The sequence below is a fragment of the Coregonus lavaretus genome (genome assembly GCF_964263955.1).
Source record: "Coregonus lavaretus genome assembly, chromosome: 24".
Taxonomy (NCBI): domain Eukaryota; kingdom Metazoa; phylum Chordata; class Actinopteri; order Salmoniformes; family Salmonidae; genus Coregonus; species Coregonus lavaretus.
The window spans coordinates 38,216,733-38,232,109 of record NC_140011.1 but is presented as its reverse complement, the minus strand read 5'-3'; the positions used below and the strand labels follow the sequence as shown (position 1 = coordinate 38,232,109).

General features: G+C 44.5%; 2 protein-coding genes across 2 annotated transcripts; one reads left to right on the top strand and one right to left on the bottom strand.

Moving 5' to 3' along the window:
• Window positions 1–11,141, bottom strand: LOC311099954 (NHS-like protein 2). Its single transcript, XM_084140674.1, has 5 exons — window positions 11,022–11,141; window positions 5,692–5,840; window positions 1,399–3,699; window positions 1,057–1,186; window positions 1–789 (listed from the first exon to the last, which is right to left on the bottom strand). Exons 3-5 carry the CDS (start codon window positions 3,587–3,589, stop codon window positions 558–560), a joined length of 2,553 nt encoding a protein of 850 aa, XP_083996800.1. The 5' UTR covers window positions 3,590–3,699; window positions 5,692–5,840; window positions 11,022–11,141; the 3' UTR covers window positions 1–557.
• Window positions 11,142–13,056: 1,915 nt separating this feature from the next.
• On the top strand, window positions 13,057–14,058 carry gpr185a (G protein-coupled receptor 185 a; the record flags this gene model as incomplete). Its single annotated transcript, XM_084140705.1, has 1 exon — window positions 13,057–14,058. The coding sequence occupies exon 1, from the start codon at window positions 13,075–13,077 to the stop codon at window positions 14,056–14,058; it is 984 nt and encodes a 327-aa protein (XP_083996831.1). The 5' UTR covers window positions 13,057–13,074.
• Between the last annotated feature and the right edge of the window lie 1,319 nt (window positions 14,059–15,377).

The following is a 15,377-nucleotide window of genomic DNA, read 5'->3' as shown; positions in this document are numbered from 1 at the left end:
AAAACATTGGTTCTTGAACATACATTATCTTGGATTTATATCAATTCAATAATCATGACACTGGAGGAACTTGCATAAGGTGAACAACCAGTCAATAAAACAGCAATCATGCTCATCCATTACTTTGTCAGAGTGAATAAGGTTTGGGCAGCAGTGGGTTAGGTCAGACGCATACTAATGATCTGTCACAGACACACAAGCAGCTTTGTTTTATTTCTGAGCGACACATGACCAAAAGCACAAACGTTATCAGCTCAAAAACAGATGTTGTAGGCATCACAAGTCAAGGCAAGAAAAATGTATTGACATGATAGATTGTCTTAGCTCATAAGCAAAAAACAGCTGGCCAACACTGTCGTATTTACAGTTAGACATGACCTCTATAAGCTGTATTTCCGTCACAGAAACAAGTTGCCGTTGTACTGTAGCACGTAAAGCAATATAAACAATAGCCTTTCCTTCAGTCCCTGATTGTCCACAATACTCGCATGCCCCATATTGAGTGAAAAGTGTTTGTAACACATTGAGAAACATAAACGTTGGAGTTGTTTGACGCTCTACAGTTGGCCGGCCAATGGTTTGGTATTCTTCAGTAGTTCAGAGGCTGACAGTCTCTCCCCAGAGCTTGGTTTATTGCTCCTCCTCCTCTGCAGAAAAGCCATGAAGTTGTCATTTTTGGAGGTTGACTTCTGGACATCCCTCTGGATGCCTTTACTGGGGGATCCGTAACCCTGCCTGCTCCCCGCGCTGTCAGCTGTTTCTTTACCACCCAGGAGTTTCTTCTTTGACCTTTACAAAACCAGGGAGTCCAGAAAGTAGGCATATTTAATACACTTGTGATGAAGACAAGACCTTTGAGAAACAACTTAAAGATGAAATATTTCTGACAATATACTTTTTTGGAAAGTGTGTTAATGCTTGTTTATTTGTTGGATGGAATTATTTAACTAATTTAGTGTGCATGAAAATGGACAGGTCCCGTTACTTACGTAACGCGGGTAGTTTGTTTTGTGTGTCGGTGACTATTCTATTTTGGGGGAAAGTAAGTCCCATTACCTGTGTATGATGGTGAATAGGTCCTCAGTAGTTGGTTGTGAGGAGTTGTGGTCAAACACTTCCTCCTCCTGCTCGCTGAGGCATAGTGTTCTCATCTGAGGCATTGTCTTCCTCTCTTCACTGTTCTCATCTAGGAAAAAATAGAACACTATCATTTCCATTTGGGATGAAAATACTTTAGTTCAAGAGCTAACTCGTGCCATCTACATAGTATGCGTACACGTTGATTCAATTTTAACAACATACAATAAAGAATGTTACAGATGATGGTTACAGATGTTACAGACTGCATGCAGAGAGTTCAAAACAGTGTGAGTGAGTTCTTATAAAATTGAAGAATACCGTCTCTTATCCTGTGATGGTTGCAATCTTGTCCAGTAAAGTCTCTGTCTCTGTAAACACTGGCAGGAGGCTGGTAAGCACTGGCAGGAGGCTGGTAAGCACTGGCAGGAGGCTGGTAAGCACTGGCAGGAGGCTGGTAAGCACTGGCAGGAGGCTGGTAAGCACTGGCAGGAGGCTGGTAAGCGCTGGCAGGAAACTGATAACCACTGGCAGGAACCTGGTAACCAGTGGTAGGAGGCTGGTATGAACTGGCAGGAACCTGGTAACCAGTGGTAGGAGGCTGGTATGCACTGGCAGGAACCTGGTAAGCACCACTGAGCCCAGACCAGACATGGCTCCTGGTGCTCTCCTGTCCCAGTGAGCTGATAGATGGCATGAAGAGGACATCAGGTTTCTTTGCGACTGGAGGGGGAACCAACTTCTTCTTCCTATCTAATTCAGCTTGACGAGATGTGGTGCTGGTGGGAGAGGTCCTTCTCACGTCCCTGGTCTCTGAATGGTAGGAGGCGGGTGGTGGGTGTGAGTCAGTCACTTCATACTGTTGCCTGTCTACAGCTTGCTGCCTCTGAAACATAACCCCATCACTGGCAACACAAGGAGGCTGGTGCGACCTCTTAGGCTTCGCTCTTCTTTCCACCATAAACATATTCCCTTGGCTCTCTCTTGGTGAGGCTGGAAGGGTCTCTGAGAACTGTGTAGAGACTGAGGAGGACTTTACCATATGTATCGGTGGCCATTTATGTGCAGGTGGCTTAGCAGCAACAGGTGGTTTAGCTTTAGGACTGTGGTGGACCAGTGGGCAGCTCTCCAGCTCCTGTTCCTGTTCCTGCTCCTCCTCCCTGATGACTTCAGGTGAGCCCTCCAGGCCTTTGTCAGAGTCTGAGCTGCTGACGGAACGTAAACGCACATTGCTGAGATCCTCCTGGGTCACCACAGGCATCACCATCATGCTGGAGCTCAGCCTCTGTCTGGGTCTGGTAGTGCCAGAGGACTCGGAGTGACGCCGGGTGGCTTTGGATTTGACCGACGTCGGGTCAGGGAGAGGGACGACCCCTGGCAACTCCAGGGACAGCCGCAGCCTGCTGGTCCTGGCTCTGGGGGAGGTGGGTGAGGTGGAGGACTTGGGCCGCATCCTGCAGCCCAGGGGGGAGGGTCCAGTGATGGAAGACATGAGGATAGGAGGGGGAGAAGTCTCACACTGAGAGTTGGACTGGTCACTGGAAGGGGAGTCTGGGGCAGGTGGTTGGAAGGGGGACTGTTTACAAATTAGAGACGGAGGGTGTCGCAAGGGGGGAGGGGGTCTGACTGATTCTGACCTGCTGGGGGCTTTTTTGTCCTCATTTCCAGTAATACCCATAGCAGGACCTGAGCTTGACATGGAAGAACAGCGGTCAGTAGATCTTACTTCACCTAGCTGCCCATTGTTGTTGACTGGTGGCCCAACCAGAGCCTGTACAGGCTGAGCAGGGGACTGCTCCAGGCCCAGCTCCTCCTCTGTCCTGGGTGTGGAGATGAGGATGAGGTCAGGCAGGAAGGAGTCCTGGGTAGCTGTGTCCCTGTCCATGTAGAGGCTCTTGGTCCTGTTGTCTCTGAGCTGGGAGGCGGAGTCTCTCCTGAGGGACACGCTACGGGTTGGTGGCGCCGGCCTCCTCTTCGTCTTCCTCAGGATGATGCTGCGGGACCGCGACCGTGGACCACCGTGATCAGGGGAGACGTCTGGGCTCAACGGAGAGGCGTCGCCTCTGCTAATGTCCTCTGAGCTGTTGTCAGGGCATCGGTGGTCGTAGCTGTCACATCTGTTTCTGGAAGGGATTGAGTTTGAGGCAGTGGCTGCGGAGAAGGAGCGTCTGCGAAACTCAGGGTTGTGTGCTGGCAGGGCCGTCTCCTCATTTTTAATGGGGTTGACTATATAACACTCCCTTTCACCTCTTCTACTGGCAGTGTTAGCCATGGCAGACAACCCAGTTGAGGTTGAGGCGTGGGGGCCAACCTGCTGGAACTGGGAGGTCACAGAGGCTTCTGGGGGGTGGCATATCTTGGCAGCATGCTGGCATGGGGACTTGACCACGTCAGGACAAGGGGACATCATGATGGTTGGTTGGTATGATGTGTTGTCCCAGTTGGGGGAGAAGGTGGAGCCTTTGGGCCCCTTCCAGGCCTGACTGGTACACATCAGGGCCCTGTGCTCCATGACATCAGAGACAGGCCTGAGACACCAAGCAGATCTCTGGCGGTTTGGCTGAGTAGAGATGGGTCCTCTTTAGAGAACAGAGTTTCACAATTCATTCAGCTAGATGTTACCTAAGGGGATGAGAAGAGAGTAGAAGCAAGTTGTGTGAGTGACAGCACAGTGGGGTGTTTGTCTAGTTTTCAGAAATAAAACCAATATAGGCAATTCTGTCTTTTGTTCATTTCCCTTTTTAATCAAACCATAGTCCTTTGAGTATGTGGATACTGTATGTAAAGAGAGAAAGAGAGTGAGAGTGGGAGAGGGCGAGAGGGACGTGGCTAGAGAGAAGGAAGAACTTCAGAATATATCTCTGCCTATCTTGGTCTTGTGCTTGATAAAGGAAGAGTGGGTGTTTACCATGGCAACTGCTACCTGGTCATCCAGATACAGATCACAAAAACACTTATTTTAACCCCAGATTAGATCAACACTGCATGATGCCTGGTTTGTCGCCATCTACACTGAATGGGATGAACAAACTATTGAAGAATAATTGACAGATTGGAAAAGCTATTCCAGTGATCATGCCAAAAACATCCATGGCCATTGATAAAAGGGAAAGGTTGTGTCCAGGAAGAAATGAACATTTTGATGTTAGATTGACATAAAAAATTAGATCAATTAAGAGGAATAAAGAGATGGTAAATGCATCATTTTTGTATTGTAGTAATAGTTTCAGGGCTAGTATGATGAATGTGGCTTTGAGATCTACACATCCAATGATGGAAGACTTGCTTAAGTCTCAACACAGTCAGAGAGAGTGTCAATGAAATTAGCCAATGAAGACGGTCAATGCTGTTTCTTGGGAAAATGCTCCTCTTTCATTGTTGGAGAGGGCACCTGCTATTGGGATAATTAGTGGGATGCAGACTGTTGCATACAGCTGCTCATGGAATCCTCCCTCTTTCATTCCTGGACTAAACCTGTAGTTGTTATGAATTTCCTTCATTCCTTTCATTCCAAAATCCCTTTTTCCTTCCATTTTCATTTCCGCTCTATCACCTGCTTTCTCTCTTGACAACTCTCTGAACAACATATTCTGCCTTAAAGAATACCATTTTTAACACTTCTTCTAAATGGTGTGTGTGGGTTATGATGTCGTCAAAGAGTGTGTTTTTGCATGGGTCAAGTTGCCATTTAGATATGCTGCACACTCCACCACTGACAGTCAAAGGAGAGTTTTCTCTGCATTCATCAGCATAACAAACACCACAGCCTTTGGGTTCCCTGGATGAAGAAATGATCAGTCCTATTCCCTTTCCTTTAACAAAACAGATGTTATATACATACACACACACAAAAAGAACATACACTTCGCTTGCACTCACACACATGCATGCACACATTCATACACACACATGCTTGCACACACAGATGCACGCACCCACATATGCATGCATGCATGCAGACACACACCCTCTCACAACGCACACACACACATATATATATACACACACACACACACACACACACACACACACACAATAACAATAATGCTTAAAATAGAGGGCTTGCTGACATAGTCATGTCCATGTTCTACCTTTCCAGATAGATGGCTAGAGACAGAGAGATAGAGAGAGAGAGAGACAGATAGACAGAGATAGAGATAGAGAGAGACAGATAGACAGAGATAGAGAGAGAGAGACAGAGAGAGACAGAGATAGAGAGAGAGAGACAGAGAGATAGAGAGAGAGAGAGACAGATAGACAGAGATAGAGAGAGAGAGAGAGAGAGAGAGAGAGAGAGAGAGAGATAGAGAGAGAGACAGAGATAGAGAGAGAGAGACAGAGATAGACAGAGAGAGAGACGTGCACATACTGTAGCGTGACAGAGACCCTCGACTTACTTGAATAAATAGATACTAATTTGAACAATAAAAATGAAAACATTTCACATAAACCACACAACCATATCTGCATGACTACATACATGAAGTCAAAATGAATACATGACAGAATGAAGAGACATCAATGGCATACTGTCATCTCAACCTTCCTGTAAAACAGAGCCTGATTAATGAGTCCATAAACCCCATCCAAAGCCCTGTGTTGTCCCCCTCCTACCTCACAGCTGGCTCAGGAGATAGAGCTGTGGCTTCCAATGCAGCACTCCTACATCCACTCTACAGTCTGCTCCTACGGCCCAATACATTCACATGCTGTTGCCATGACAATGGGAAGTGGGCTGCTACTTGCTCTGAGTTTGTTGGATGCTGAGAGAGAGAGAGAGAGAGAGAGAGAGAGAGAGAGAGAGAGAGAGAGAGAGAGAGAGAGAGAGAGAGAGAGAGAGAGAGAGAGAGAGAGAGAGAGAGAGAGAGAGAGAGAGAGAGAGAGAGAGAGAGAGAGAGAGAGAGAGGGGAGAACAGAGGATGGACATCAAAATAGTTTTCTGATGGCGTGTGGAGCATATTTGCCTCTAAGGGACAACGAGAGTATTGAATAGTTTCAAAGAGACTGGAACATCAAAATAGTTCCATAGCCCCTACAGTTGCATCATGACAAGAGCTGACTTGATATTCCTGGCATGCCTTGGATGGTTTACATTAAGGAGTATAGATATATCTGGGCTAGACAATCTGGACCCTTTCTTTCTAAAACTAGCCGCCGAAATTGTCGCAACCCCTATTACTAGCCTGTTCAACCTCTCTTTCGTAACGTCTGAGATCCCCAGAGATTGGAAAGCTGCCGCGGTCATCCCCCTCTTCAAAGGGGGTGACACTCTAGATCCAAACTGTTACAGACCCATATCCATCCTGCCCTGCCTTTCAAAAGTTTTTGAAAGCCAAGTCAACAAACAGATCACCGACCATTTCGAATCCCACCGTACCTTCTCCGCTATGCAATCCGGTTTCCGAGCTGGTCATGGGTGCACTTCAGCCACGCTCAAGGTCCTAAACGATATTATAACCGCGATCGATAATAGACAGTACTGTGCAGCCGTTTTCATTGACCTGGCCAAGGCTTTCGACTCTGTCAACCACCGCATTCTTATTGGCAGACTAAATAGCCTTGGTTTCTCAAATGACTGCCTCGCCTGGTTCACCAACTACTTCTCAGATAGAGTTCAATGTGTCAAATCGGAGGGCCTGTTGTCTGGACCTATGACAGTCTCTATGGGGGTGCCACAGGGTTCAATTCTTGGGCCGACTCTTTTCTCTGTGTATATCAATGACGTCGCTCTTGCTGCTGGTGACTCTCAGATCCACCTCTATGCAGACGACACCATTTTGTATACATCTGGCCCTTCATTGGACACTGTGTTAACAAACCTCCAAACGAGCTTCAATGCCATACAACACTCCTTCAGTAGCCTCCAACTGCTCTTAAACACTAGTAAAACTAAATGCATGCTCTCCAACCGAACGCTGCTTGCACCCGCCCACCCGACTAGAATCACTACTCTCGACGGGTCTGACCTAGAGTATGTGGACAACTACAAATATCTAGGTGTCTGGTTAGACTGTAAACTCTCCTTCCAGACTCACATTAAGAATCTCCAATCCAAAGTTAAATCTATAATCGGTTTCCTATTTCGCAACAAAGCCTCCTTCACTCATGCTGCCAAACATGCCCTCGTAAAACTGACTATCCTACCGATCCTTGACTTCGGCGATGTCATTTACAAAATAGCCTCCAACACTCTACTCAGCAAATTGGATGTAGTCTATCACAGTGCCATCCGTTTTGTCTCCAAAGCCCCATATACTACCCACCACTGTGACCTGTACGCTCTTGTTGGCTGGTCCTCACTACATATTCGTCGCCAAACCCACTGGCTCCAGGCCATCTATAAATCACTGCTAGGCAAATCCCCGCCTTATCTTAGCTCATTGGTCACCTTAGCAACACCCACCCGTAGTCTGCGCTCCAGCAGGTATATCTCACTGGTCATCCCCAAAGCCAACACCTCCTTTGGCCGCCATTCCTTCCAGTTCTCTGCTGCCAATGACTGGAACAAATTGCAAAAATCTCTGAAGCTGGAGACTCTTATCTCCCTCACTAAATTTAAGCATCAGTTGTCAGAGCACCTTACCGATCACTGCACCTGTACACAGCCCATCTGAAATTAGCCCGCCCAACTACCTCATCCCTATATTGTTATTTATTTTGCTCATTTGTACCCCAGTATCTCTATTTGCACATCATCTCTTGCACATCTATCATTCCAGTGTTAATACTAATTGTAATTATTTTGCACTATAGCCTATTTATTGCCTTACCTCCATAACTTGCTACATTTGCACACACTGTATATATATTTATTTCTGTTGTATTTTTGACTTTGTTTTGTTTTACCCCATATGTAACTCTGTGTTGTTGTTTTTATCGCACTGCTTTGCTTTATCTTGGCCAGGTCGCAGTTGTAAATGAGAACTTGTTCTCAACTGGTTTACCTGGTTAAATAAAGGTGAAATAAAATACAAATATATCAATTTCTACTTTACAACCAAGTCATTCACAGCTGTTTTGCTACATTGGCTTTTCCAGATGGACGTGTTCAACTCCATCAACTTCTTTGTAAATAAAAGCATGAACTTGAGACAATTTGAGTAAATGTCTTACAATCACCTCAATACCGTTTATCTCAATGGGTGTGTTCACAAGATCATACCAGAGGTGGCTGCTTGCTCGGAACATCCCTTTAGATGCTTTAGAAAGATACAGTGCCTCCTGAAATAATTCAGACCTCTTGACTTTTTCTACATTTTGTTACAGCCTTATTCTAAAATTGATTTTTTTTAAAAATAATTTCAGCAATCTACACACAATACCCCATAATGACAAAGAAAAAACAGTTTTTTAGAAATATTTGCAAATGTATAAAAAATAAAAAAGAGAAATACCTTATTTACATAAGTATTCAGACCCTTTGCTATGAGACTCGAAATTGAGGTCAGGTGCATCCTGTTTCCATTCATCATCCTTGAGATGTTTCTACAACTTGATTGGAGTCCACCTCTGGTATATTCAATTGATTGGACATGATTTGAAAAGGCACACTCCTGTCTACATAAGGTCCCACAGTTGACAGTGCATGTCAGAGCAAAAACCAAGCCATGAGGTCGAAGGAATTGTCCGTAGAGCTCCGAGACAGGATTGTGTCCAGGCACAGATCTGGGGAGGGTACCAAAACATTTCTGGAGCATTGAAGGTCCCCAAGAACACAGTGGCCTCCATCATTCTTAAATGGAAGGAGTTTGGAACCACCAAGACTCTTCCTAGAGCTGGCCGCCCGGCCAAACTGATCAATCGGGGGAGAAGGGCCTTGGTCAGGGAGGTGACCAAGAACCCGATGGTCACTCTGACAGAGCACTAGAGTTCCTCTGTGGAGATGGGAGAACCTTCCAGAAGGACAATCATCTCTGCAGCACTCCACCAATCAGGCCTTTATGGTAGAGTGGCCAGACAGAAGCAACTCCTCAGTAAAAGGCACATGACAGCTCGCTTTGAGTTTGCCAAAAGGCACCTAAAGACTCTCAGACCATGAGAAATAAGATTCTCTGGTCTGATGAAACCAAGATTGAACTCTTTGGCCTGAATGCCGCCAAGCATCACGTCTGGAGGAAACCTGGCACCACCCCTACGGTGAAGCATGGTGGTGGCAGCATCATGCGGTGGGGATGTTTTTCAGTGGCAGAGACTGTCAGGATCGAGGCAAAGATGAACGGCGCAAAGTACAGAGAGATCCTTGACTTAGGACCTCAGACTGGGGTGAAGGTTTACCTTCCAACAGGACAACGACCCTAAGCACAAAGCCAAGACAACGCAGGAATGGCTTCGGGACAAGTCTCTGAATGTCCTTGAGTGGCCCAGCCAGTGCCCGGACTTGAACCCGATCTAACATGTCTGGAGAGACCTGAAAATAGCTATGCGGCGACACTCCCCATCCAACCTGACAGAGCTTGAGAGGATCTGCAGAGAAGAATGGGAGAAACTCCCCAAATACAGGTGTGCCACGCTTGTAGCGTCATACCCAAGAAGACTCATTTTTTAATTTTTTATAAATTAGCAAACATTTCTAAAAAAACGGTTATTGCTTTGTCATTATGGGGTATGAGGTTGATGAGGGGAAAAAACAATTGAATCAATTTTATAATAAGGCTGTAACGTATCAAAATGTGGGAAAAGTTAATTTTAATTTAATTTAAAAAGTCAAGGGGTCTGAATACTTTCCGAAGTATGTCTAAATAAATAATCCTGAAACTAACAATCAAAAAGCGTCTAGCCATACAGTCAAAACAAAATGTCTGATGCACGGTGTAGCAGATGTTGACAGTAACAACTGAGACGAAAGATGACAGAGCTGAGAAAGAGAAATTGGCTCCACCCTCTTCTTCTAATGTTGAGACAGAGCTGTGGACCAATGTTTCACAACTTCTGGGAAACATTGTCTGCACATGATGGGGATAGAAGCACATTCATTTATGTAACCTGAGTTTTTCTGCTAACTGCAACAGTTCAACACGTACTGTACGTTGCTATAGATAGACTACTGTGTGGTTCACTTAAGCAATAGTGCATGAGGAGGTGTGGTATATGGCCAATATACCACGGCTAAGGGCTGTTCTTATGCACGACACATCGCGGAGTGCCTGGATACAGCCCTTAGCTGTGGTATATTGGCCATATACCACAAACCTCCGAGATGCCTTATTGCTATTATAAACTAGTTACCAATGTAATTAGAGCAGTAAAAATACATGTTTTGTCATACCCGTGGTATACGGTCTGATATACCACGGCTGTCAGCCAATCAGCATTCAGTCCTCGAACCACCCAGTTTATAAATCTGAATAGAGCTTTGTTACATGTAGGCCTTCATGACTTTGGTGGGACTACTGAAGGTGAATAAAATACAACATACAGTTCACGAACTGTACCAAGACGGCTTTGCTGTGCCAATTGTGTCAGAGTCAATGTGAACCCTTCAGAATAAAAGGCTGTGGTTTATTCAAGCAAGCTTGGATTCTTTCCCCAGAGTAAACTCAGATGAAGAATGTATTTCTAATACCATGCAGACATGACCTAATACATTTGATCTTTATCTTTATCTTTATTGATTTACTGAATTATGTTACGAAAAGTAAATGTAGCAAAGGAATCATTGTACTTGCCAGTATGAAAATGTATGCACTCACTAACTGTAAGTCGCTCTGGATAAGAGCGTCTGCTAAATGACTAAAATGTAAATGTACTTTTGGAAATACTGGACACTTAACTTGTTACATGTCATCTTCATGCCATATTAGTGGCCCTTAGTTGATAGATTGTAAAGAGCTCAAAACTGAGACTTTATTGATAGGTCATTAATTCACCATTCCATACTAATGTTATCCACAGAACCCTCTCAACCTGATAGCCCAAGACCTACATATAGAAACTAAATCACTTACCTCTTTACCTGCAAGGAAGGAGCTCATGAATTAATAATAATAATTTGGGAATATTTCAATTTAACTGATAATAACCAGCCTCCTCCAAGCTACTCAATAAAATGGTGAGTTGTCTCTCTAGACCTGACTCTTGTCACCCACGTCCCAATATGACCCAATGTTCTGCAAATGTAACTTCTAAATCAGCCCCTCCCTTAGAACACAGGAAGTGGCTGTGTACCAGGCGTTGGGACAGGAAACATGGGGAGGGGAGTGATTAGGGCTGGGGCTGCTTCCATCGGGGTCAAGTGTTCAGTGAAGGGTGAGAACCATCTAATATACGTTACTATTTCCACACCCTTTGCTTCCTTATAGGCAGACCATGCTCACACGCCCTCCTCTCTGTAGTGGAACTCATACTAGAAGGCCATTCCTGAAGTTGATCAGACTTCTTACATGATCATGGGGATATATGGAGGGAGGGTGTAAAACATTACTGGTGAAAGTTAATTGGTCTTAATAATCCCAGTAAAAGAAACAAACTCTGCATAGTCAAAACTAAATTTAGGGTCAATTTGTTTTTGACAGGCAGGTCAGCAAGTTTACGTGTATTGTAACCAGCTAGCAAGTTACTTTAATCACCAGTGGCAGGGTGAAACTTCCAAAAGATTTCACAGCTGCCTTACTGATCACATTTGTCCCCCCCCCCCCCCCCTTTAAAGTCTTATACTGCCTCCTGCAGGTTCCAGGAGAAAACAGTTGTCTACTCATACTGGTATCACTTTGTGCCGACGTCAAGGGAGGAATGTGCTTTGAACTTAAAATAAGCTCAATCAGATGCTGGAACCATTCTCATCAACGGAGGTCAGTAAAATGCAAGGTAACTCTTAGGATCCTTGTGTGAATATATTATCTGCCACGCAATTAAAATCTAGTTGGAAATAATACCAGTTCTTAGCTTACAAAAACATACATAAAATACATAAACGCGAAACACCTAATGGGATTGAGTATTTTTTTCTGAAATTCTATGCTGTGTCACCCTCTTCTACAAGCTCTGAATCACACATCGAATGAAGAATGGAGTGGGAGCACTTGACGTCAGTTGGAGAATCATCCACAGGACCAATAGGATAGTAACAAGCAAGAGTCAATGCCAGCGAATTGCCAACATCATTAGCGGTGTGTCAACCAAGTCTTAACGTCCTCCTGCGATAAATCGATTTGTTACAATAACGGTAAAAGAAAACAGAGGGGTTATATTATACATCGGCGCCGGCGGTTACCGGTTATAGTCTTCACCCGCGCGCCCAATGTCTCCATCTTCCCTGTGAACAGCTGTCAAGGAATGCATATGGGTAGACCTCAACAAGCCATCTCAACATCACTTGACTGAGGCATAGTGACACGCATGGATGCACTGGTTAGTGATCAGTTTATATATCTATATATTATGTCCGTGTTTAAATTATAGACAAGAGAGAAACCTTTTCTCACAAAAATGACATCATTTGGTTTTTGACCTTAGAAGTCCTTTATAATCACGCGAGGGGGTAAGACTACATGTGTGGATTAATAATATGAACTTGCCCTGAGTGGAACAACCCATATCTAATGTATTACTAATCGAAATGACATGATCTAAAATTAGATCAAAGACAACCCATTCATTAACATTTTTACCCTTTCTATAAATTCCTGCTCAAACAGCCAATCCGTGATGTCAATAGTCCCGACAGAGGGGCTCTCATTTGAATTTAACTCTTTGTTGTATGTGCTGGGAGTCAACGGAGGAAATCATAAGTACACTTAACAGCACAGTTTCACTGTTATGATTAGACTAGTCAGTGATACTCCGCTAATATATTTTATGCATAAAAGGCGGCATTTTGGCCATGCATTCACGCCGCAATTTGACGTGCATCTGTCTAATGAGCCAAATCTTTTATTTGGAAATATGTAAGATACACTCTTGAACACAAGTGTCTTTACACTGTACCACTCTGAAATTCTCTATCTGCGCCCCCTCCCCTTCTCTGTCTTTCTCAGTGATGATTCACTCTCTGCCGCAGCTATGAGTAACCAATTCCAGAACACCTCATCCCCAATCTGGAGTGTTCAAGAAGGAGGGAATTCCACGCCACCTCCAACATTCGAGCTGGAGCCGGTGCCTGTCAGCGTGAATCCCTGGGATATAGTATTGTGTGTCACAGGGACCCTCATGTCCTGTGAAAATGCAATCGTGATTGCCTTAATTATTTACACGCCCACCCTGAAAGCGCCCATGTTCGTGTTGATAGGGAGCCTGGCTTTCGCGGACCTACTGGCGGGGCTTGGTTTGATAGTGAATTTCACCATCACCTACATCTTTGATACGGGATTCGCGACGCTGCTATCAGCTGGACTGCTCATCACTGCCTTTTCGGCCTCCGTTCTCAATATCCTGGCAATCACTGTGGATAGATACCTCTCCCTCTACAACGCACTCACTTACCACACGGAACGAACAGTGATTTTTACCATCATCACACTGGTTCTCATTTGGGTGACTAGCATCACTCTGGGCGCGTTACCGATCATGGGTTGGAACTGCCTTAAGGATGAGACTACTTGCAGTATTTGCGCCCCCATTGATAAAAATCACGCCGCCGCACTGGCGGTGACTCTTCTTTTTGTATTCGCACTAATTTTGCAACTATACCTCCAGATTTGCAAGATTGCTTTTCGTCACGCGCAGCAAATCGCCGTGCAGCACCAGTTCATGACTACCTCCCACTCCTCCTCCACCACTAAAGGGGTCTCCACCCTCTCCATTATCCTTGGCACCTTTGCATTGTGCTGGATCCCATTCGCCATGTACTCTCTGGTGGCGGACATCAGATACCCCTCCATCTATACTTACGTCACCGCTCTCCCGGCCATTTGTCACTCTATGATAAACCCCATCATTTATGCTTTCAGAAATCCCGACATACAGAAATCTATGAGACTCGCTTGTTGTTGTGGATGTGCATCTTCCAACTTCCCTCTGCGACCAAGGACACCAAGTGATGTCTAGGCTGTTGTATGTTGGCCTATTGCCTCTAGTGAAGTAGTTACAAGCGCGTCCCAATCTTACTGACTAATCCGAAAACATTTGTGGGTGTTTTGTTTTGCATTTCATGTGTATTGAAAAACGAAGTCTGATGTCCTCTTGTATATTTTACTGAGGATAGCATTAGGATGTCTGCTCTCAAAATATAGCCGTTCAATCTCTCGAAAGTGTATTGGCGGAAGTGTATTGGCCCAGAGCTACCTGTGCAGTATTGATGCGCTTATATGGAGGTAGTAGCCTTCACTGTACGAGCGAGGCATCATATTACAACCTTTAGATTATAATTGATGCATCTGTACATGTCATGTGCAGTGACTCGGTGTTGCTCATAAAGTATTCAAAGAAGCCCCTGACTCAATAGGTAAATACCTGTTCTGTGTCAGTACAATAGGAGTAAGGAAAGTACTCCTAATGTCACAATATTGATTCAATTCATTGGGAATAATGTTCATCAAAGGTTGTTGAATATTTATTAGAATGATGCCAAAACGTGGTACTCACTTACTGCGTCTCTGCACCTTCAGTATGTTTAAACTGTCCCCTCAGTCTGTCAAATAGTGGGGCAAGTAAAAGTGAGCCAATGTGTGATTTACGCATGGTTTATTGCGAGGGGGAAATGCTGGAGTGAGTGGACAGCTCTATGTACACAAGCGTCATCCGCACAGCCGTTTCAGCACGAAACGTGAGCTATCGCCCCTAATGCACGCAAGAGCTATGTAGCTAATACTGTAAGAGTGGAGAATAACCCTCATTTGTGTGCATTTTGAATTCAAGACAAAAGCAGCAAAATAGTGTCGGCCAAGGTTTTCCAAATGAACGCGCACAGACAGTATCACATATTCCCTGTGTGACGGGGAACTCTACATTTTAAAGTGGGAAACCCCGTACATTCGACACGCGCAACACTACTTCATTATAATGACAATAGCCTACTTGCAATATTTGTATGCATTTAGCCTACCTACACCCTCGGTAGACCTTCCACATCGACATCTGATTGATTTCTGATGTCATAACATATTTTTGTTGCTTGCCCACTAAAAACAAATGGTTCTATATAGTGCCAAATAAGGGGTATTTGGCTTGTAACCATAGCGGATCCTTTTTTTGTGTGTTTTTTAAAATTATTAATGGAACCTGTATGGTGCTATAAAGAATCTGTTCTTACGGTTCTATAAAGAACCATTAAAAAAGGTTATATAGCACCAAAAAAATGGTTCCGCTATGGTTACAACCCTTTTTGGGGCTATATAGAACCCTTTTTATGGTTCTTCATAGAACCT

Excerpts from the sequence above, each read along its gene's own strand:
- LOC311099954 (XM_084140674.1), bottom strand. The coding sequence starts at position 3,589 with ATGGAGCACAGGGCCCTGATGTGTACCAGTCAGGCCTGGAAGGGGCCC. Across the intron at positions 1,187-1,398 it reads CCATCACAGGATAAGAGACG|ATGAGAACAGTGAAGAGAGG; the intron begins GTATTCTTCAAT and ends ATTTTTTCCTAG. Across the intron at positions 790-1,056 it reads CTATTCACCATCATACACAG|GTCAAAGAAGAAACTCCTGG; the intron begins GTAATGGGACTT and ends GGTTTTGTAAAG.